The sequence below is a fragment of the Pseudoliparis swirei genome, chromosome 18 (assembly GCF_029220125.1).
Source record: "Pseudoliparis swirei isolate HS2019 ecotype Mariana Trench chromosome 18, NWPU_hadal_v1, whole genome shotgun sequence".
In the NCBI taxonomy this organism is placed as follows: Eukaryota; Metazoa; Chordata; class Actinopteri; order Perciformes; family Liparidae; genus Pseudoliparis; species Pseudoliparis swirei.
In genome coordinates, this window is record NC_079405.1 from 27,974,170 (window position 1) to 27,998,182 (window position 24,013).

Here is a 24,013-nt window from a genome sequence, read left to right on the forward strand (position 1 = left end):
CCACACACACACGTGTGCGCCAGGTGGACTGCAGGATCTATAAAGACCAGCTGGGTCCTCAGAACCATGAACAGGAAGAGACTGAAGCCAGACACACGGTTCTATTCTAACTAATAAACTTTCATAACGGCTGAATAAATGAAATTGTTCAGATAAATGTAAGATTAAGTTCCCCAAACCCAATTCACGGTGCTCGTTTGGTTCTTCCACCCGCTTAGACACCAAGATAGTCGGGTAACTTAATTTAAAAAACTTAAGATATAAACATTCACCGCTGACTAACATGGTCGTAAAACTTTACTATTAAAACCATCATTTATAGACCAAACTACCTTCAAAGCATTTAACACACTTATTTTCTTATTTTTCTTCAAATTGATTCACATCGACACCAATGTAAATATGTCCAAATGAACTTGTCATCTGCAGGCAGGTTGATTTATATATATATTAAATCTACCATATATTGATATATATCTTTATTTTGTATTCATTTATTTATTAATCTTTCAGTCAGGCCCTTGGTGGACCCCTTGGAGTTCCCCAGCTTCAGTCTGCGGGTCTAGCCCTTCACAGGGTGTCATCTCCCGCTCGACCAGCAGGGGTCGCTGCGGGCTGCGGAGAGCCCGAGCCGAGAAGAGCCGAGGCCCCGGCCTGGGAATTCGCTGCTCGCTTCCCATTCTTCCGATGCAGACAGACACACAACATGGCGGACTAGAATAGTCGGCCGACGCGCCCGGATACAAGCGGACCAAACCGAGGGATTTAACATCCAGGGAGGCTCGGAAAGTGAACCCCGGAGGGTCGATACGTTTCGGGCGAATCGAGGATTTATTTTCGGGGGGGTGGGAGGTGCGAGGTGCCTTCCTCGTCTGGATTTCGCAGATTAATTTAACTGCGAAGTGTTGGCTGTGTGTCCCGGATCGTGCTTCCCTCCTCCCGCTATCACCCGGGTTCCCCCTCCCTCTCCCTCCCCTCCCGCCCCGCTCAGACGCTCCGTTCCTGGGCTCGTGGAGACAGCGAGGGGCACGGGGGCTGGAAGAAGAAAAAAACGTGGAAGAGAAGAAAAAAAGAGAGAGGAGGAATTCCTACTTGGCTTTGATTCCTCCCCCCCCCCCCTCCCCCCTCAGGCTTCCTCTGGGCGCTACAGGAGTTGTGGTGAGTGTTCTTGTTTTTGTTGCGCAATGCCCGGATACCCACTCGCTACAATGTCGCGGTCTCGCGGCGTGTTTCCTCCTCTCGCGGCTACATTGTGTCACCCACAAAACAAGCACGTTGCCCCCCCCTCCTCCTCCTCTTCCTCCGCCTCCTCTTCCTCCTCACGATACCTGGGTATACTTTAAAAACCTCGCGCGAGGAGCTGTGTGTGTTTTAACGTCGTTGTCCGACCTCGCGCAGCGCGCGCGTGGACGTTTCACAAGTAGCTCGCGAGGCAGGGAGGGATTTGTCGTTCCGGTTCTTTAAGGAGGCTTAAAGCATATTCTTTTTAGGAGTCAATGGAGGATGCGACTGAACAACATTAGGCTGTGCTCTGTCAACCCACAGCGGACTGCTTTGTCTCTCTGCTTCTCTTCTGCACTCTTGACACGGAGTCCCTGAAGTGTGCATTCCCCTTCACGACCTCTCCCAAAGTTTCCTTTTCTTTTTTCTTCCTGTGGGCGTAATGATTAGTTTTCCTCCTCCTCTTTCTGGCTGTTGGGTGTAACCGACATGTTATTTTTCTTCTAATGTGCATAACTAAACTTTCACACCGCACTGTTAATAGTTGTGGTTTCCGCGGCGCTCCGCAGGAGGCGGCTCGTTGCTGTCGCGGCTCGGCACGGACATTGGGAAAGGGTGGCAGTGGGACTGAGGTCAAAGGTCAACACGTTTGAATGCTTGACGAGGGGAAGCATCCTCCGGGGCCCAGAGGAGGCGGGGCTTGACATATCTGATGAAAGCCGTTGCTACGTCTGGAGCTCGACTCGTCACACATCCACCGCGGCCTCCACGCCGCTTTACAGAGGCTGCGGCCCCGTCCTTTCACACTCCCCACCTCTGTTTTTATGAGGCCCCCGGACACGTTACCCGTCCAATGTGGCGTCCAACCGTCTCCTGGTCGTCTCTGCAGCCCCCAGGAAAGTCGTATTGTGTAAAAAAAAAAAAAAAAGTAGAACAAAAATGGCTTCCTCTTCATATCTTCTTCACCTATTTAAAGAAAACGGGAGTTATTTCTGTCTTGGGATCCTGAAAGGGTTTTGGAGTGATGCTCGGCGGCCCTTCTTCTTCCTTCTTCTTCTTCCTGCTCCTTCTTCTTCTTCTTCTTCTTCTTCTTCCTGCTTCTTCTTCTTCTTCTTCTTCCTGCTCCTTCTTCCTGCTTCTTCTTTTTTCTTCTTCTTCTTCTAAAAATAAGAATAAAGTGTAGCTTGAAATCGCCTCTCGTGGGATCTCTGGACCCCACCGGCCCGTTCCACGTGTTTCAGGGCGCTGCCGACACGTCGGCTCGTCTTCAGGTGGGGCGAAGGGAGGTGTATTTCTTTGGTTTCCAACTGTGGGCCTTCATTTTATACTTTGGGTCTTAAATCATGCCCCAGACTACACTCAGAGCATCATGGAGGTTGATTTCGGGGACTTGTGATGCGTCAGTCGGCCTCCACCCTTTTCTTCTTCTTCTTGCGCAATACAGGAACAATCTGCGGCGCTATAAGTATTGGCGTTGTGGATGAAAGCGTCTCAACGCGTGGGTTACATCAGGCTCTGTACCTTCACTGGAGGAGCGTGGCGTCGTGTTCCTGCTTCCACTGTTCAGGGAAACGTGTTCCACGAGCAGAATAACGTTCGGTCACGTTGGGGTATTGTCACTTTTTCCACAATGGCGTCACGGACACGGTCCATGTCAGGTCGGACGGCAAGCCGGAGCTCTAAATATTTAGATTTGCACTTGGTTTTAAACTTCAGGAACCTTCCTCGCTCAGCCCGGGTAGTCTTTGAATGCACCGCGATGGACGTGGAGCAACAAAGGAATGTTTGGAGAACCTTGAACTGGGGTTCCCCGTTGTTCCACAACCTCAAAGGACCAAAGCAAAGATGGAAAGACTGGCAGGGAAATGGAAATAGGCTCTGCCCCTCATCCACCTGGTCGGCTCACCTGCTGCAAAGTGTTTTCATCAAGACATTTATTCAGCACGTTACGTTCAGATTTGAGGGAATTTTTTTTGTGAGCGTCTCGGTTCGATGCCACTTTAGACTTGTACTCTATTTCAGAAGTAAATGTGTATTTTAATACTTATTTTACAGCCAAAGACTTAATATAAATATATCTGAAGAGTGTATATGAGATAAAAGGCGTCTATATAAAGAGGATAATAACTCGGCGAAAATGCTTTTTACATCTTTCAGGGAGGTTTTATATCGTAGGACACGGACATGTTTCTGTATTTAGTGCTTTTGGTTTTTAAGTTCTTTTACATTTTTGACTTAAGTGACATTTTAAAGAGTTTCTTCTCACTTTATTATTGCTTTAGGACTTTTTATCCTTTTCATTTCCCTAAAAAATAGACAAACTCTTTCTGTTCCATGTTAAAAGTGGTGCGAACACCAGCAGCTCCACACGTCTTCGACTGAAAGAACATTTAAAAAGCAACAGGAGAAGCACTCTGAGTCTCCACCGGGCGTTCGATGCCCGCTTTCAGTCGCGCCTCCGCATCCTCTCGTGTCCGCTGTGGGAACGCTCCAGAGGCCCCTGGCACGCTCCGTGGGAAACCCCACGATGCGGAGCGACACCGACTCAACCCGGGGTCTTCTTCTTCTTCTTCTTCTTCTTGCTCCTGCTTCTTCTCCTTCTCCTGCTCCTTCTTCCTCCCCCTTCTTCTTCTTCCTCCTGCTTCTTCTTCTTCTCCTTCTCCTGCTCCTTCTTCCTCCCCCTTCTTCTTCTTCTTCCTCCTGCTTCTTCTTCTTCTTCCTGCTCCTTCTTCTTCTTGCTGCTTCTTCTTCTTCTTCCATCAACTCACCAGGGGGGAACAGAAACCACAGCGGCCGGCAGGGGAAGCAGCATCCCTCCAGAAAAAGGGAAGTCCGGAGGCTTGTGGCTGTTGGATGTGGCACCGGGGACGTATAATCTGTGGTCTGTTTTCAGAGCGAGCGCCCCGGCCGGTCCTGGGTTCGGCCTCCTTCAGGCGCCCGTGAAGAGAGGCATTCACAGTGTTCCTGTTGCCTCCCCCCCTCCCTCCCCTCTCAGGACAGAGGCACAGTATTAATGTGACGGACAGACGAGCGTTATCTGGGAAACATTTCTCCGCGTGAACGCCGAAAAACTCTTGAGTGGTGTCAGCGAGGCGTGTGGGGCTTTGTAACTGTTGGTTTTTCCAGCTGGGTCGGGGGGGTGTGTGTGTGTGGGAAACAACAGGATAAACGGAGGAGGCGGCCATCAAGAAAATCCCCCCCCCCCTTCATCTTCATCTTCATCTTGAGCTCTTCATTAATTTGTGTCCGCGGTGAAGTCCACAGACTCTCCATATTAAGTGACTACCTGCCATTGATCTCGCGTCGTGGCCTTTTCGGTTGTCATGGGGATGTAATTGGACTTCCTTTTCTTTTTTTTTATATCCTCCCTATAAGTGTTTCTTTCAGCGCGGGACTGAAGTGGCGGGAACAGCCCGGCTCTTTCACCGCTGTGCAGACCTGCGTGGTCACCAAGTATCAACGGTTCTCCATTATTTATTTAATCAGATTTCATTTTGTCCTCCAATGCAAAATCTTTGTGTTCATTTCTACCTCTTTACATTTATATCTAAATGTGTTTCTGTATTTAATTTCATCCATTTTCATTTTTTGTTAGTTCAGTTCTGCGTGTTGCTAAGAAACACGTTGCGCAATCTACATTTTACACATCTGCTGAAATGTGATATGAAAATCTGAATCGTCAACAATTTAATTTTTTTTAATCGCAGGGTTCATGGAAAACCTGGAAAAGTCATGGAATTTTTAAATGGTTATATTACATTTTTTTTAAACAACCATTAACAATTATATCTCATTTCTTTGTTTTTTTATAATTACAAATTATATTTATTAATTTTTTGTGTTTACAGTGAAGGCAATACAGATATGACACACAACAAAAAACAAAATGCTATTAAATTATTATAATTATTAGAGGAAGTTACGTCTATTTGACCTCAAGTAAGGCCGGAAGCAGCGTGCACTTTGATGTATGACTCAGCAGACTGTGGGTACGGGTGTGTGGGTACGGGTGTGTGTGTACAGGTGTGTGGGTACGGGTGTGTGAGTACGGGTGTGTGAGTACGGGTGTGTGGGTACATGTGTGTTGGTACAGGTGTGTGGGTACAGGTGTGTGGGTACGGGTGTGGGTACGGGTGTGTGGGTTCAGGTGTGGGTACGGGTGTGTGGGTACGGGTGTGGGTTCAGGTGTGGGTACGGGTGTGTGGGTTCAGGTGTGGGTATGGTGTGTGGGTACATGTGTGTGGCTACGGGTGTGTGGGTACATGTGTGTGGGTACAGGTGTGTGGGTACGGGTGTGTGGGTACGGGTGTGTGGGTACAGGTGTGTGGGTACGGGTGTGTGGGTACGGGTGTGTGGGTACAGGTGTGTGGGTACATGTGTGTGGGTACGGGTGTGTGGGTACAGGTGTGGGTACAGGTGTGTTGGTACAGGTGGCTCCGTGCAGCTGCATGAGACTTCTGGAAGTTAAATTAAATTTAATATGGTAATTTTAACATGTGTACATCACTCTATAAATTAAATGTATTATTGTCTTTTATTTTTTGGTTTTATTAGTCATTTATTATTTGTAAACTATCTTTAAAAGACATTAGAAAAAAAAACCTGCACTGGACATTTATCACAATTTTAAGGAATTTTATAGAGTAAACATTTCATTTGTGAAAATAATCGGCAGATTAATGGATAATGAAAGTAATAATTATTTAGAGACGATAACAAGGTGTAAAGAAATTAGAAACCCGTTTTATGACATAATCGCTTCCTGCTCTTATTTCTCTCTAAAAAGGCCTTTGTAGAGTTTTGATGATTCCTCTCAGATCCTTTAGACATCTCCATTGTCCATTTCCTCTAAATGTATGAATGTTTGTCTTTTTTTGGACGACCTGCTCATCGTGTCCCATTTCAGGCTGAAGCTCGCCTGTAAGCACCGCGGTGAATGAGCTCAGTTTATTAAAAACACACCAGAGGATTGGCGGATGGCATTATTGGAGCTTTTAGCGCCCAATTTATCCTCTAACCCCCCCCCCTCCCCCCCCCCCCCCCCTCCCCGAGGCAATAATCCGCGGTGTAAAGCATGTGTTCGTGCTGCAGCCTTTGAGCGTCTCTGTAAACGGAGGCAGACGAGCCGGATTATTCCAGGGTCAGGACTCCGGGATTAGGTCCAGGGATTATAGCGGATCGGCCCCCTCGTGATTACACAGAAAACTGAGTCAGCCGGGGCAACTGGATATAATAATTGTAATTATCGTCAAGATTTTAGCTGTCTCCCTGAACCACATATTCCTGTGTGTGTGTGCTCTTGAATTTATATGCCGGTGGGGACTTCGACCCGACTGCACACAGACCCATGGGGACTCGTGTCCCGGTGGGGACCTTAGTCCTCACGGGTCTGCGAGTTCAAGTCTATGTGTGTGTGTGTGTGTGTGTGTGTCAGAACAATCCTCGCCTCAATTATTCATCCGCATACTGATCTTTGCAAAAAGAGAAATTTTATATTATAAAAAGCTTAATAAAAACACCGATGTGTCTCCGCTCTAGGACGTCGCCGGGCGAATGAGTGATTGATGCCAACTTCGTTTCTTCAGGTGAGCGTCGTTCTTCATCCCACACGGGCTGAAAAACAACTTCCATTTTCAATTTGTACGGATATTACCTTTCCAAAAATGAGCATGTGCATTAGAGAAAAAAATAATTCCAAAAATCTGAATTATATTAAAAAATGTGTTCAGTATCTTTGATTTCAATGAGTTTTGTTGTTGTTTTCACTAATGGTGTTGTTGTTGTTGTTGTCGTCCTCCCTGTAGGGCAGAATGGGTGCGTGTCCCCTGCTCCTGCTGCTCGGTCTGGCCCTCGGGGCCTCCGCCCAGGACCACGTCCCCACCACGAGTACGAATCCACTTCCTGTTATGGATCCACTTCCTGTCACTTCCTCCTTCAGGTCAAAACGTTGCATCACACTGAGCTTCCCTTCTTCCCTCCAGGTCCTCCGGGTGTCACGGACAAACCGACAGAACCCCCCGGCGCACCCACCCTCGACTTCACAGGCCCGCCCACAACACTCGCCCCCACAATCATCTCACTGACAACAACAACAAACGCAACAACAAGCCCAGTCGGTGAGGAGGACGTACGGCCGACTGGTCCCGATGGCGCCGGGCGCTTGTTACCGGTCCCCGCTCCCTCGCCTCCGGCTTCCAGTGACGCCCCTCAGGCTCCGCCTCCCACTGAGCCCCCCACTCCTCCTCCTCCCGCCCCCGAGGGCTCCGGCAACGAGACCTTCGCCACAGACGCCCCCCCGACGCCGGATTACGGCGATGAGGGTTCGGAGGCCACCATGGAGCCAGGGATGGGGATCACCTCGGACACCACCCCCCACGGTGAGTGTGGATTTATTTAGGCAGTTATGGGGGCATCTGTTGCCCCTCCCCCTCCTCGTGATATCAGGGGCAACATTACATTTCCTAGGGTCAGCGTTCCCCTTTGCTCTGGTGTGTTTCCAATGATTCCACTGAATACATAAAGATGCCTGCGTGGTGCGTTCAGGTGCCTCCGCTTGTCATCGGGTCGTCACAGACGCATTTTAATGCAACGTGTGAACAGGAGCCGAGTACGCGAGAGGTGAAGGCCAGGTGGAGGCGACGACAACGCTTCACCAGAACGGATAAACGTGGCGGGTCGCCGGGCAGATTTCATGGCTGGAAAGAGCTTTCTGGTCAATAGTCGACCTTTTTTAATATTTTAGAGTCGGACATTTTAAACCCCGAAGGATCAGAGGAGCAGCTCGACTTCACCCTTCATGAAACGCTGCTTTTGGGTTTATTTTTAAAGCATTTAAATGTTTCTTATCTTTATTTCGAGTGTTCTTGAGCTTCCTCGTCTCTCCGCCCGTGTGCTGACCGTCCCGGTCGTTTCCTTGGAAGTGAAACCAGACCCACGCCTCTTCTTTGACATCAATTATTCATTTTGCCTGATTATAGAGAAACGCACAAATCACGACGCAAGGAGGCCGACAAAACTTTATTATCAAGAGAATACCAGCAGGAGGGGGAGAGGGGGAGAGGGGAGGAGGGAGGGGAGGGGAGAGGGGAGGTTCTGCTGGACGTTCTTAGAAAGTGGACTTAGAAACGTAAACACACCAAAACATTGTATCGTTTGTGTGTGTGTGTGTCTCTCTTTATGTGTGTGTGTGTGTGTGTGTGTGTGTCTCTCGACGTGTGTGTCTCTCGATGTGGGTGTGTGTCTTGATGTGTGTGTCTCTTGGTGTGTGTGTCTTGATGTATGTGTGTGTGTGTGTCTCTCGATGTGGGTGTGTGTCTTGATGTGTGTGTCTCTTGGTGTGTGTGTCTCTCAATGTGGGTGGGTGGGTGTGTGTCTGTTTCTCGATGTATGTGTGTCTCTCTCGATGTATGTGTGTGTGTCTCGATGTATGTGTGTGTCTCTTGATGTGTGTGTCTCTCGATGTGGGTGTGTGTGTCTCGATTGATGTGTGTGTCTCTCGATGTGTGTGTGTCTTGATGTGTGTGTCTCGATGTGTGTGTCTCTCAATGTGGGTGTGTGTGTCTTGATGTATGTGTGTGTGTCTTGATGTGTGTGTCTCTTGGTGTGTGTGTGTCTCTCAATGTGGGTGGGTGGGTGTGTGTCTGTGTTTCTCGATGTATGCGTGTCTCTCTCGATGTGGGTGTGTGTGTCTCGATGTATGTGTGTGTGTGTCTCGAAATGTTTGTGTGTGTGTGTCTTGATGTGTGCCTGAATACTAATAATAAATTTAATTCCAAAAGCGTTTTTCAGGTCCTCAAAGCTTCTTTACACGTTGCGTTCACACACCGTGGACACGGCTACAGGGAGTCGTCCAGAGGCAAGCGCCTTGCTCAAGGACACATCGACTAGGGCGGGGATTGAACCGCCGGTCCTCTCATTGAACGACAGACCCGCTGACTCGAGTTTCCCCAAAACGATGCGTTCAGGGTCTTCCTTGACCTTCGAGTCGCTCCGTCAAACCGCTGATTGAGCAGCTTTCTAGAAGCGTCTCTTCTTCTGGTGAGCGCAGCAGCAGTTTGTTATTGTTGAGGCGGATCTCGTGTGTTTTGTGAGAGGTCGCCATGGAGACCATGGGCCCGTGACTCATCGCGTGCCCATTGGTCAGCCGTAGTCGATGAACCCGCTCCGCACCTCATTTGTAGCGTGAAGCCTTTTGCGGCTCTCGTGTTTGTTTTGTCCGTATTATCTCGCGCGTTCTGGCTCGGGGGCTCGTTTTCCACGCGGTCGGTTGGCGGTTCAATTCCTGGCTCTGTCCGTCTGCATGTCGAAACGTCCTTGAGCGAGACACTGAACACCACGTTGCTCCCCGGGCGATTCCCAGCAGCCCGCCGCTCCTGCACAGGCCTGGAGAGGTCAAGTTATATTATATATATGTACCTGTATTTATAAGGAATAAAATGTAGGGTTTACGTCTAATATTTACACTCTCAATAAGTCATATAGAATTTATAGCAAAAGTCCTAAATGTTTCAGTATTGCATACCATCATATATATATAAATAAATATATATAAATAAATATATTGATATATATATATACATATATATGTTTGTATTTTTAAATATAAATAAATATATGTATATATTTATATATACATATATTTATTTTATATATATAAATATTTACAAAGAAATAGATTTTTTCATATTTATATATAAATATATTTATGTATAAATATATTTATTTATATAAATCAAAAATGTTGAGTAAAATGACCTGATCTTTAGTGGTTTTACAGCATTTCTTCATGTCAGATATCTAGTAATCTGATATGAAGTATTAGTTGCAGTGTTAGTTAATTACAACATCAAGAAACTAATAGTCACACCAGGAAATCATCTTTTGGAATTCTAGCATCCAGTTAATTGAGGCTTGTGTGTCATCTTTTCCTTCTTTGTTCATATAATTAACGATGTTATAAGGATTAGTTTCTCCGTCGACGGTTGAATTCCGGACTCTTTCTTCCTCCGTGACTCTGTGTTTGAATATGTAGGTCACGTGCACTTTTAATGATGGTAAGAATGTGTGTCATGTTTCATAACTTGTTGATAAAGTCGTTCCCATCGGTAAGCCGAACACCCCGTGCTTATGAATGGTGTAACGAGGGAAATGAGTCAGTGAGGGAATCAAAACACTGACTCACCTCAACTATTTTCTTTAATTAGTTTTATCAATTACAAACTATTTATTCTCCCGTTTGTCCTCTTCTCTTTGATGTAGACAACACCCAGTCGGATGACATGCCCATCATCGCGGTCATGGTGGCCTTGTCCTCGCTGCTAGTCATCATCTTCATCATCATCATCCTCTACATGCTCAGGTTGGTTGAAGTGTGCACTGGACCCCCTGTGGCGAAGGCCTAAAGGCGCTTCCTGTTGCCATGGCAATGACTTAATGGAGCTGTGTGTGTGTGTTTATTTGTGTATTTTTCATGTGCACTTTGATCTGTATTGATTGACAGGTTCAAGAAGTACAAGCAGGCGGGAAGCCACTCCAACTCCTTCAGACTGATCAATGGTAGATCTGACGATACAGGTGAAGCACCCACACACGCATCAGTGTGTTTGTTTGTGTGTGTGTGCGTGTGTGTGTGTGTGCGTGTGTATTGACATACGTGCGTTTGCACTATTTATTGATAGGACTTGATTGATCCTGCTTCCCTCTCAGATAACATGTAACTGGTTGTTGGCAGGAGGCTTTTGTTCCCAGTGATTACCTAACCAACAGGGCTGCAGCGAGCCCCGATAACAGTGTTGCGTCACACCGCCCCCTGCTGGCCGCCTGTAGACATGACACGATGAAGTCCGCGTTACTTGATGCAAGACCGCTCTGTTTCTCTCTCTCGCCCCTCCTCTCTTTTCTCTCCTCACCTCCTTCCTCCTCCCTTCCTGCTCGTCCGGCGCAGAACTCCAGAGCGTGCCGCTATTGGCCCGCTCGCCCAGCACAAACAGGAAGTACCCGCCCCTTCCCGTCGACAAGCTGGAGGAGGAAATGAACCGGCGCATGGCGGATGACAACAAGCTCTTCAGGGAGGAGTTTAATGTATGACAGACACACACACGCACACACACACACATTTATAATCACAATAATAGTCATATGTTACATTTAGTCACAATAATAGTCATATGTTACATTTATAATCACAATAATAGTCACATGGTACATTTATAATCACAATAATAGTCACATGGTACATTTATAATCACAATAATAGTCATATGTTACATTTATAATCACAATAATAGTCACATGGTACATTTATAATCACAATAACAGTCATATGTTACATTTATAATCACAATAATAGTCACATGGTTCATTTATAATCACAATAACAGTCATGTTACATTTATAATCACAATAATAGTCACATGGTACATTTATAATCACAATAACAGTCATATGTTACATTTATAATCACAATAATAGTCACATGGTTCATTTATAATCACAATAACAGTCATGTTACATTTATAATCACAATAATAGTCATATGTTACATTTATAATCACAATAATAGTCACATGGTACATTTATAATCACAATAATAGTCACATGGTACATTTATAATCACAATAATAGTCATATGTTACATTTATAATCACAATAATAGTCACATGGTACATTTATAATCACAATAACAGTCATATGTTACATTTATAATCACAATAATAGTCACATGGTTCATTTATAATCACAATAACAGTCATATGTTACATTTATAATCACAATAATAGTCACATGGTACATTTATAATCACAATAACAGTCATATGTTACATTTATAATCACAATAATAGTCACATGGTTCATTTATAATCACAATAACAGTCATGTTACATTTATAATCACAATAATAGTCACATGGTACATTTATAATCACAATAACAGTCATATGTTACATTTATAATCACAATAATAGTCACATGGTTCATTTATAATCACAATAACAGTCATGTTACATTTATAATCACAATAATAGTCACATGGTTCATTTATAATCACAATAATAGTCACATGGTTCATTTATAATCACAATAACAGTCACATGGTACATTTATAATCACAATAATAGTCATATGTTACATTTAGTCACAATAATGTCACATTTTAAACGTTTAAATGTATTTTCTTTCTTTGTTTTCAGTCGCTGCCGGTCTGCCCCATCCAGGCTTCGTGCGACGCCGCTTCCAAGGAAGAGAATAAAGAAAAGAATCGATACGTCAACATCCTGCCATGTGAGCGGCGGCAGAGAAACATCTTCATCGTAGTCGTAGTAAACATCGACCTTCATCATGACTCTCTCTCTCTCTCTCTCTCCTCAGACGATCACTCCAGGGTGCATCTCTCGTCTCTGGAGGGAGTCCCAGACTCTGACTTCATCAACGCCTCCTTCATTAATGTGAGTATTATAAGAGCAGCTTTCTGACCCGGAGAGACTTTTAGAGATGCTTAACGTCTCTCCTCCTCCTCCTCCTCCTCCTCAGGGTTACCAGGAGAAGAACAAGTTCATTGCAGCTCAAGGTGAGCATCATAGGATCCGGGCTGCGGCTCATTCAACCAACACACTGCCCGACTCGCTGACTCTCTGACTCTCTGACTTTCTCTGTCTCTCTTTCTCTGACCTTCTGACTCTCTGACCTTTTGACCTTCTGTCTCTCAGGGCCGAAGGAGGAAACGGTGAACGACTTCTGGCGGATGATCTGGGAGCAGAACACGGCCACCATCGTCATGGTGACCAATCTGAAGGAGAGAAAAGAGGTAGAGGGAGGATGATGATGAGGATGATTCTTTCTTCTTTTATCCTCTTCCTTATTTTTCTTCTTCTTTCTTCTTCTTCTTCTTCTTTCTTCTTTTAACTTCTTCTTTTTCATCTTCTTCTACTTCCCTTTCTTCTTCCTTCCTATTCTTTCTTTTTCTTCTTCTGCTTCCTCATTTGACTCCGAACTCAAAGGACCATCTCAGAGGTGCCCCCCCCCCCCCCCCCCCACACACACACACACACCACATCACTGTGAAGAACTGCCGTGTCCCCCCCACTACCTACAGTGGAGCTGATTGTGCAATCCTGTTCCTCTCCGTGCCTTTATGATATATTTATATATATATATATATATTTACATACTGCGTTTCAGTGTAAGTGTGCGCAGTACTGGCCGGACCAGGGCTGCTGGACCTACGGGAACATCCGCGTGTCGGTGGAGGACACGATGGTGCTGGTGGACTACACCATCCGCAAGTTCTGCATCCAACAGGTGACGCAGTGTGTTAGTGTGTACTTCTCAAAGTACACAAGCAGCTTAAATCACAAGTTTTGAAAAGGTCTCGGAAAGTTGTTATATTCACATGTTCATTTACGCCGAGTTTGAATTAATAAATATGTTTTTGAAAGAAAAACTCTCAAAATATAAGCCGGAATACGCTCTCTTACTGGCGGCGTTTTTTTTATTTTTTCTTCGCGTTGCAAGTGAACGCACCATAACTGGAAAGTTCGCTGGTCATTTGTTTAATTTAATGTATGCTGTATGCTTTGAATTCACAGTTTAAAAACTAAATGTTCTCACTTTTTCATGTAGAAACCGAGATTTCAGTGTTGTCATGGACATTTGGTTTAATGTCCTGGAAAAGTCCTGGAAAAGTCCTGGAAATCCATAAAATATAAGCCGGCATACGCTCTCAAAACACAAACATTTCTAAATTGTTCATGTTTATACCGAGATTTCAGTTTGGTCATGGAAAAGTCCTGGAAATCCACTGGTCTGTGACCTGGCTCCTCCTCCTCCTCCTCCTCCTCCTCAGGTGGGCGACGTGTCGGGGAAGAAGCCTCAGCGGCTCGTCACCCAGTTCCACTTCACCAGCTGGCCGGACTTCGGCGTGCCGTTCACGCCCATCGGCATGCTCAAGTTCCTCAAGAAGGTCAAGAACTACAACCCCCAGTACGCCGGGGCCATCGTGGTCCACTGCAGGTGAGCGGGCCGAAGGCGGCCGCCCGTCGCCGCGTGCGTCCTCGCGGCCGTCGGGCGTCACGTGTTCCGTGTGTTTCGTCCGTCAGCGCCGGCGTGGGCAGGACGGGCACCTTCATCGTGATCGACGCCATGTTGGACATGATGAACTCGGAGAGGAAGGTCGACGTGTTCGGCTTCGTCACGAGGATCCGAGCGCAGCGCTGCCAGATGGTCCAGACCGACGTGAGTCCAGAGGGACTCGCTCTCTCTCTCTCTTGCTCTCTCCTCCTTCTCCCCTCCCTCTCTCTCCCTCCCTCTCTCTCTCTCACACTTCCTGCTCTCTCTCTCCCTCCCTCTCTCTCTCTCTCTCTCTCTTGCTCTCTCCTCCTTCTCCCCTCCCTCTCTCTCCCTCCCTCTCTCTCTCACACTTCCTGCTCTCTCTCTCCCTCCCTCTCTCTCTCTCTCTCTTGCTCTCTCCTCCTTCTCCCCTCCCTCTCTCGCTCTATCTCTCTCTCTCTCTCCCTCCCTCTCTCTCTCTCACACTTCCTGCTCTCTCTCTCCCTCCCTCTCTTGCTCTCTCTCCTCCTTCTCCCCTCTCTCTCTCCCTCCCTCTCTCTCTCGCTTACCCCCTGCTCTCTCTCCTCCTTCTCCCCTCTCTCTCTCTCCCTCCCTCTCTCTCTCTCTCACACTTCCTGCTCTCTCTCTCCCTCTCTCACTCCCTGCTCCCTCTCTCTCCCACTTCCTGCTCTCTCTCTCCCTCCCTCTCTCTCTTGCTCTCTCCTCCTTCTCCCCTCCCTCTCTCGCTCTATCTCTCTCTCTCTCCCTCCCTCTCTCTCTCACACTTCCTTCTCTCTCTCTCCCTCCCTCTCTCTCTCTTACCCCCTGCTCTCTCTCCCTCTCTCTTGCTCTCTCTCCTCCTTCTCCCCTCTCTCTCTCTCTCCCTCCCTCTCTCACACTTCCTGCTCTCTCTCTCCCTCTCTCTCTCTCCCTGCTCTCTCTCTCTCTCACTCCCTGCTCCCTCTCCCTCCCTCTCTCTCTCTCTCACACTTCCTGCTCTCTCTCTCTCACACTTCCTGCTCTCTCTCTCTCACTCACACTCTCACTCCCTGCTCCATCTCTCTCCCTCTCTCTCACTCCCTGCTCCCTCTCTCTCTCACTCCCTGCTCTCTCTCTCTCTCTCTCCACAGATGCAGTACGTGTTCATCTTCCAGGCGCTGCTGGAGCATTACCTGTACGGGGACACGGAGCTGGAGGTCACCTCTCTGGAGTCGCACCTGGCCAAGCTCTACGCCCCCTCACCTGGAGCCGGCTGCAGTGGGCTGGAGGCCGAGTTCAAGGTGTGTGTGTGTGTGTGTGTGTGTGTGTGTTTTCATGTCAAGTCTTATGTTGTGTTGTCCTTCTTTCTAGAAGCTGACGTCCATCAAGATCCAGAATGACAAGATGAGAACGGGCAACCTGCCGGCCAACATGAAGAAGAACCGAGTGCTGCAGATCATTCCATGTGAGAGTGTGTGAGGGGGTGTGTGTTTGTGTGTGTGAGAGAGAGTGAGAAGGTGTGTGTGTGTGTGAGAGTTAGTGAGTGTGTGTGTGTGTGTGTGTTGCACTGTGTGTGTGTGTGTACACCAACTCGTTCTCCTTCCTCTCCCAGATGAGTTCAACAGAGTCATCATTCCAGTCAAACTAGGAGAGGAGAACACCGACTACGTCAACGCCTCCTTCATCGACGTGAGTGAAGCTCCCGGGGGGGGGGGGGGGGGGGCGTCTCATTAACGCCGGGCTCTTAACGTCTCCCCCCCCCCCCCCTTATGACATCACTTCCTGTCCTCAGGGCTACCGGCAGAAGGACTCCTACATGGCGAGCCAGGGCCCGCTGCAGCACACCATCGAGGACTTCTGGAGGATGATCTGGGAGTGGAGGAGCTGCTCCATCGTCATGCTGACGGAGCTGGAGGAGAGAGGCCAGGTGTGTGTGCGTGTTTGGTCTTGATGTGTGTGTCTCAGTGAATGTGTGTGTGTGTGTGTGTCGATGTGTGTGTGTGTGTGCAGATACAAACACTAGTATTAGCTATCAGATGAATAACTAGCTAAAATAGAATATTGATATTAGATGATATATTTCCGTGTAACACGTTAATAATCTGAGCAAAATAATCTTTACTGGTCCTCCAGCATTTCTGTAATATAAATAAATATAAATATTAATAAACTAAAATCACGCCGGGAATTCATTTAGGATTCCGTGTCACGTTTTCCTGCTCATGTAAATAAAGATGCTCCTGGGATGAGTTTCTCTCTTTTTCATAAACATGTGTGTGTGTGTGTGTTTCCTGTGTGTGTGTGTTTCCTGTGTGTGTGCAGGAGAAGTGTGCTCAGTACTGGCCCGGTGACGGCGTGGCGCTCTACGGCGACGTCTCCGTGGACATCAAGCGGGAGGAGGAGAGCGAGAGCTACACGGTGCGTGACCTCCTGGTCACCAACAACCGGGTGAGTCAACACAACAACAACAACAACAACAGGGTGGCTGATGCTTTGTGATCCTACCTGATAAAGGTGTGTGTGTGTGTGTGTCCAGGAGAACAAGGCCCGCGCCGTGCGTCAGTTCCACTTCCACGGCTGGCCCGAGGTCGGCATCCCGGCCGACGGCCGCGGGATGATCAGCCTCATCGCCGCCGTGCAGAAGCAGCAGCAGCAGTCAGGGAACCACCCCATCACCGTGCACTGCAGGTACACACACACACACACACAGGGAACCACCCCATCACCGTGCACTGCAGGTACACACACACACACACAGGGAACCACCCCATCACCGTGCACTGCAGGTACACACACACACACACAGGGAACCACCCCATCACCGTGCACTGCAGGTACACACACACACACACACAGGGAACCACCCCATCACCGTGCACTGCAGGTACACACACACACACACAGGGAACCACCCCATCACCGTGCACTGCAGGTACACACACACACACACAGGGAACCACCCCATCACCGTGCACTGCAGGTACACACACACACACACAGGGAACCACCCCATCACCGTGCACTGCAGGTACACACACACACACACAGGGAACCACCCCATCACGTGCACTGCAGGTACACACACACACACACACAGGGAACCACCCCATCACCGTGCACTGCAGGTACACACACACACACACACATCACCGTGCACTGCAGGTACACACACACACACACACAGGAACCACCCATCCCATCACTGCAGGTACACACACACACACACACAGGGAACCACCCCATCACCGTGCACTGCAGGTACACACACACACACACACAGGGAACCACCCCATCACCGTGCACTGCAGGTACACACACACACACACAGGGAACCACCCCATCACCGTGCACTGCAGGTACACACACACACACACACAGGGAACCACCCCATCACCGTGCACTGCAGGTACACACACACACACACAGGGAACCACCCCATCACGTGCACTGCAGGTACACACACACACACACAGGGAACCACCCCATCACCGTGCACTGCAGGTACACACACACACACACACAGGGAACCACCCCATCACCGTGCACTGCAGGTACACACACACACACACACAGGGAACCACCCCATCACCGTGCACTGCAGGTACACACACACACACACACAGGGAACCACCCATCACCGTGCACTGCAGGTACACACACACACACACACAGGGAACCACCCCATCACTGCACTGCAGGTACACACACACACACACACAGGGAACCACCCCATCACTGCACTGCAGGTACACACACACACACACACAGGGAACCACCCCATCACCGTGCACTGCAGGTACACACACACACACACACAGGGAACCACCCCATCACCGTGCACTGCAGGTACACACACACACACACAGGGAACCACCCCATCACCGTGCACTGCAGGTACACACACACACACACACAGGGAACCACCCCATCACTGCACTGCAGGTACACACACACACACACACAGGGAACCACCCCATCACTGCACTGCAGGTACACACACACACACACAGGGAACCACCCCATCACCGTGCACTGCAGGTACACACACACACACACAGGGAACCACCCCATCACCGTGCACTGCAGGTACACACACACACACACAGGGAACCACCCCATCACCGTGCACTGCAGGTACACACACACACACAGGGAACCACCCCATCACCGTGCACTGCAGGTACACACACACACACACAGGGAACCACCCCATCACCGTGCACTGCAGGTACACACACACACACACACACACAGGGAACCACCCCATCACCGTGCACTGCAGGTACACACACACACACACACAGGGAACCACCCCATCACCGTGCACTGCAGGTACACACACACACACACACAGGGAACCACCCCATCACCGTGCACTGCAGGTACACACACACACACACAGGGAACCACCCCATCACCGTGCACTGCAGGTACACACACACACACACAGGGAACCACCCCATCACCGTGCACTGCAGGTACACACACACACACACAGGGAACCACCCCATCACCGTGCACTGCAGGTACACACACACACACACAGGGAACCACCCCATCACCGTGCACTGCAGGTACACACACACACACACACAGGGAACCACCCATCACTGCACTGCAGGTACACACACACACACACACAGGGAACCACCCCATCACCGTGCACTGCAGGTACACACACACACACACACAGGGAACCACCCCATCACCGTGCACTGCAGGTACACACACACACACAGGGAACCACCCCATCACCGTGCACTGCAGGTACACACACACACACACAGGGAACCACCCCATCACCGTGCACTGCAGGTACACACACACACACACAGGGAACCACCCCATCACCGTGCACTGCAGGTACACACACACACACACAGGGAACCACCCCATCACCGTGCACTGCAGGTACACACACACACACACACAGGGAACCACCCCATCACCGTGCACTGCAGGTACACACACACACACACACAGGGAACCACCTCACCGTGCACTGCAGGTACACACACACACACAGGGAACCACCCCATCACCGTGCACTGCAGGTACACACACACACACACACAGGGAACCACCCCATCACCGTGCACTGCAGGTACACACACACACACACAGGGAACCACCCCATCACCGTGCACTGCAGGTACACACACACACACAGGGAACCACCCCATCACCGTGCACTGCAGGTACACACACACACACACACACACACAGGGAACCACCCCATCACCGTGCACTGCAGGTACACACACACACACACACACAGGGAACCACCCCATCACCGTGCACTGCAGGTACACACACACACACAGGGAACCACCCCATCACCGTGCACTGCAGGTACACACACACACACACACAGGGAACCACCCCATCACCGTGCACTGCAGGTACACACACACACACAGGGAACCACCCCATCACCGTGCACTGCAGGTACACACACACACACACACACAGGGAACCACCCCATCACCGTGCACTGCAGGTACACACACACACACACACACAGGGAACCACCCCATCACCGTGCACTGCAGGTACACACACACACACACAGGGAACCACCCCATCACCGTGCACTGCAGGTACACACACACACACACAGGGAACCACCCCATCACCGTGCACTGCAGGTACACACACACACACACACAGGGAACCACCCCATCACCGTGCACTGCAGGTACACACACACACACACAGGGAACCACCCCATCACCGTGCACTGCAGGTACACACACACACAAACAGGGAACCACCCCATCACTGTGCACTGCAGGTACACACACACACACACACAGGGAACCACCCCATCACCGTGCACTGCAGGTACACACACACACACACAGGGAACCACCCCATCACTGTGCACTGCAGGTACACACACACACACAGGGAACCACCCCATCACCGTGCACTGCAGGTACACACACACACACACAGGGAACCACCCCATCACCGTGCACTGCAGGTACACACACACACACACAGGGAACCACCCCATCACCGTGCACTGCAGGTACACACACACACACACAGGGAACCACCCCATCACCGTGCACTGCAGGTACACACACACACACACAGGGAACCACCCCATCACCGTGCACTGCAGGTACACACACACACACACAGGGAACCACCCCATCACCGTGCACTGCAGGTACACACACACACACACAGTCTTGTTGTATCGGTGTGCTGCTATATTAAAGTTTGTGTGTGTGTGTGTGTGTGTGTGCGCACAGTGCTGGTGCTGGCCGGACGGGGTCTTTCTGCGCCCTGAGTACGGTCTTGGAGCGCGTGAAGGCCGAGGGCATCCTGGACGTGTTCCAGACCGTGAAGAGCCTCCGGCTGCAGAGGCCGCACATGGTGCAGACGTTGGTGAGGCGACCTTTGACCCCTGAGGGGACATCAATCACACCAACGGTTCTCCTGATGCTCAGACTGCGGCGCTGTGTTTCAGGAGCAGTACGAGTTCTGCTACAAGGTGGTCCAGGAGTACATCGACGCCTTCTCCGACTACGCCAACTTCAAGTAGGGAGCGGCCATGGATGGATGTCTGCACACACACACACACACACACACACACGAACTGAGCGGAGGCCTCGGCCCGGAGGACGGAGGAGACACTGAGACGCCTTCTCCAATATGTTGTAATATTGTTAATACAGCCCGGCGTCCCCATATGTGTGTTTATATATATATATATATATATGTATTTATGTGTGTGTGTGTATACTTACTGTGTTGCATTTTATTACTTTGGTTTTAGACAGTTTTCAGTTTGGCTGCATTTTTCGGGACCTGTAAAATATTGGTATATATGTATATATACCAATATTATATATATATATATTTATATGTGTATATATATATATATATTTAAATATGAATCTTACACTTTAGAGGCTAATATAAAGAACAGATGCAGAGTGAAGGTTGCAGAACCGTGAACACACACTCGCACGCACACACACAGGCAACCACTCTCACACATTAGCTCACATACACTCACACACATATTTGCACGAACACTCACTCACACACACACACAGTCAAATGCACACACACACACACACACGGAGAGCCATGTGTCTTCATGCCGCTTCACCTCCACTTACAGTTTCTCTCCTTTTTTTAAGTTTCAGGGGTTCAGATGTCACTCACGATTGGAGGTCAGAGTATCTGTGATCTCAAGGATGCCAAAACACACACACACTAGGAGCCAAGCATCTCTTCCTCACCGCGTGTGTGTGTGTGTGTGTGTGTGTGTGTGTTCACTGTCTGCAGGATGCCACAATGCCCCGTGTTTAAGGATCCGACTATAATAGGAAATAAATACACGTGTTTTTTTGTGTTTTTCTTTTTAATGGAAAACTGGTCAAAGGTTTCTGTTGAGTTCTGTTCTGTTACTGCCACACACACACACACACACACACACACCCTCATGACCGCGGCCTCATAGGAACACGTGTTGCACACGCGGCGTACTTCCTGTTTACAGACACACGTCAGTATTCCTCGTCGATCGCTTTGAGCTTTTCTGCCTGAAGCGACACGTTTATTATTTCTCGTTGTTTTAATATCGGCGCCCTGCCGCCGAGCGACGCATCGTCCCCTCCTCTTCTTCTCTTTCCTCCACGATGAAGAATGTCTCTCCGATTTGAGCGCTGTCGCTCGCACATCGTGCACATTGTTACTGAAATGCGGAAGATTGTTTAGTTTTTTTTTTTTAAATGGCCGTCCGGAGAGGACGTTAAGACTTGAATTACAGTGTTTTTTTTAATCTTCGGATGAGGTCACACTTGAGGTTACGCTCTCGACCAATGAGTGACGAGCAGCAGGGCTTTGGGTCACGATGTCACTCAGCCAGAGGCGTCTTCAGATCGCACGCTCTAGATTTTAATGCCATGATTATTAAATCAAAATGATATTTCTTTTGAGTGTTTTCAAGCCATTTCTCTATTTTTTTATTTTTTTTTTATGTCGATTTTCACCCGACTACATCCTGCTGCTCTGTTTCCCCCGGCGCTCTGGACCTCGTGGGTTTTAACGCACGTCGGGTCCTAATTTATTGACGACATCATCAAAAGCACGCGCCCGATTCTCCCGGGATTGTTTTTAAAGACTCCCGCACTATTTGCACCAAAAGCAACGGCCTTAAAAAAATCAAATAATACAGAACCAAATAGGAGACGGGGGTCCGGAGAAATGTATTTGAGCTGCAGCCCAAAAGTAGCAGCTGTGTCACTGAAGCGCTGCTGCTGTTGTTGTTGTTGTTGTTTTGAGGTCTTCTTTCGTTCCAAGTGCCCGCACTGTCAGTGCCACTTCTGTTCTTCATTTACTTCACTGAGTGGGTCTTTACTCAAGAGAAGGGGATGCTGATTGTTTGACTATTGGGTTTATTGTGTGCGTGTGCGTGTGTGTGTGTGTGTGTGTGTGACGTGACGTTGGTGCCGACCCGGGTGACCCGCGGCTGTTAATCTGAACTTTTAAGAAGTGCCTCGCTGTCGGGTTTATATGAAAATAAACGTACAAGACGCGGCGCAAACGTTTCCATCCCAAAGGCTCCTGAATCAATACGGCCAGAACCAGCCGAGTGGGTCGGCCTCCTCTCTCTCTCTCTCTCTCTCTCTCTCTCTCTCTCATTCCCTCTCGTCACATATATATAAGGGTGTTTAGCATCGGGGTCACTTTTTGCATCGTTTCCATGGTGATTTCGCGGCTTCACTTCCTCCCGTCTCACCGACGCGTGGTACCCACGACCAGTAATCAGTCGTGGTACCGAAATGTTCCCCGACAAAAGAAATCGGACCTCCTTTTTAAAAAATTGTATTTCCCACGCAGTAAATCTTAATCTTTTCTGCGTCTTCGTCACCAAGTCTCCCCCAAAAAAAGCCGTTTTTTTTTTCTTTTTCCTGGAGCTTTTTCCCCCCAAGTGGAGCGACGTGAACGGAGAATTTAACTCTCGTCACTTCCTCTTCCTGTTTCACTTCCACTCCCTTTTGTACATAATGTAAGGTTATTTATATTTCATTCCTCTCTGCTGCGTTGCTTGTTATATTTTCTTCTGCCCCCCCACTTCTTTTTTTATTTCTTTAAAAAAGATGTATATTGAACTGTATCGGGACCATTTTTGTTAAATTTTTGGAGATGTTTTTTTTTCTTTTGGCCATTTAAAAAAATTTGTTCTAATTGTCTTCAAGCAAAATCCAGTTTTTTTAATTTGCCAATGTTTTTTCTTCTTTTTCTTGTGTTTTTGTTATTCAACATTTGAATATATGTATATATAATTATATATATGATAAATTATATATAATTATATAATGCCAAATGGCCTTTTTAAGCAAGATACTGTTCAAACCTAATAAAGTGCTTGAGATTTTATCACGTCTGAGCTGCTCGTGTCTTTTTAAGCGTCAGACGGATGGAGACGGATGAGCCGGCGGAGCCGAATAATTACCGATCAATCTTGTACCTCTTATTGATCAGGTGGTCCTCAATCAGTGTTTAACCCTTCACCCACCAGATACGATATGAATGTGCTATGCTAACATGGTGAAGTTTGCGGACGACACAACTCTGGTGGGTCTCATCACCAAGAACGATGAGACCCACTACAGGAAGGAGGTCAACCTTTTGAGACGACAACCTCTTGCTGAATGTCATCAAAACAAAGGAGATTGTGGATGACTTCAGGAAAAGCCACACTGTACACCCACCGCTGACCATCGATGGTGCTGCTGTGGAGCG

The 24,013-nt window shown here is 48.4% G+C and overlaps 1 protein-coding gene across 4 annotated transcripts; it reads left to right on the top strand.

The window, feature by feature from the left end:
• The first annotated feature begins 722 nt into the window (after window positions 1-722).
• Window positions 723-23,657, top strand: ptpra (protein tyrosine phosphatase receptor type A). Of its 4 annotated transcripts, none has more exons than XM_056437269.1 (23): window positions 723-1,158; window positions 6,760-6,806; window positions 7,026-7,107; window positions 7,203-7,598; window positions 10,480-10,579; window positions 10,721-10,794; window positions 11,165-11,301; window positions 12,409-12,499; window positions 12,587-12,663; window positions 12,749-12,785; window positions 12,925-13,022; window positions 13,397-13,516; window positions 14,061-14,227; window positions 14,314-14,449; window positions 15,394-15,543; window positions 15,614-15,707; window positions 15,855-15,931; window positions 16,035-16,169; window positions 16,565-16,690; window positions 16,779-16,930; window positions 20,506-20,641; window positions 20,724-20,794; window positions 21,403-23,657. In XM_056437269.1, exons 2-23 carry the CDS (start codon window positions 6,786-6,788, stop codon window positions 21,449-21,451), a joined length of 2,526 nt encoding a protein of 841 aa, XP_056293244.1. In that variant the 5' UTR covers window positions 723-1,158; window positions 6,760-6,785; the 3' UTR covers window positions 21,452-23,657. The 4 variants fall into 4 exon arrangements, with proteins under 4 accessions (XP_056293244.1, XP_056293246.1, XP_056293248.1 ...); XM_056437271.1 differs by having other exon boundaries at window positions 15,617-15,707; XM_056437273.1 differs by having other exon boundaries at window positions 20,724-23,657.
• The last annotated feature ends 356 nt before the right edge of the window (window positions 23,658-24,013 follow it).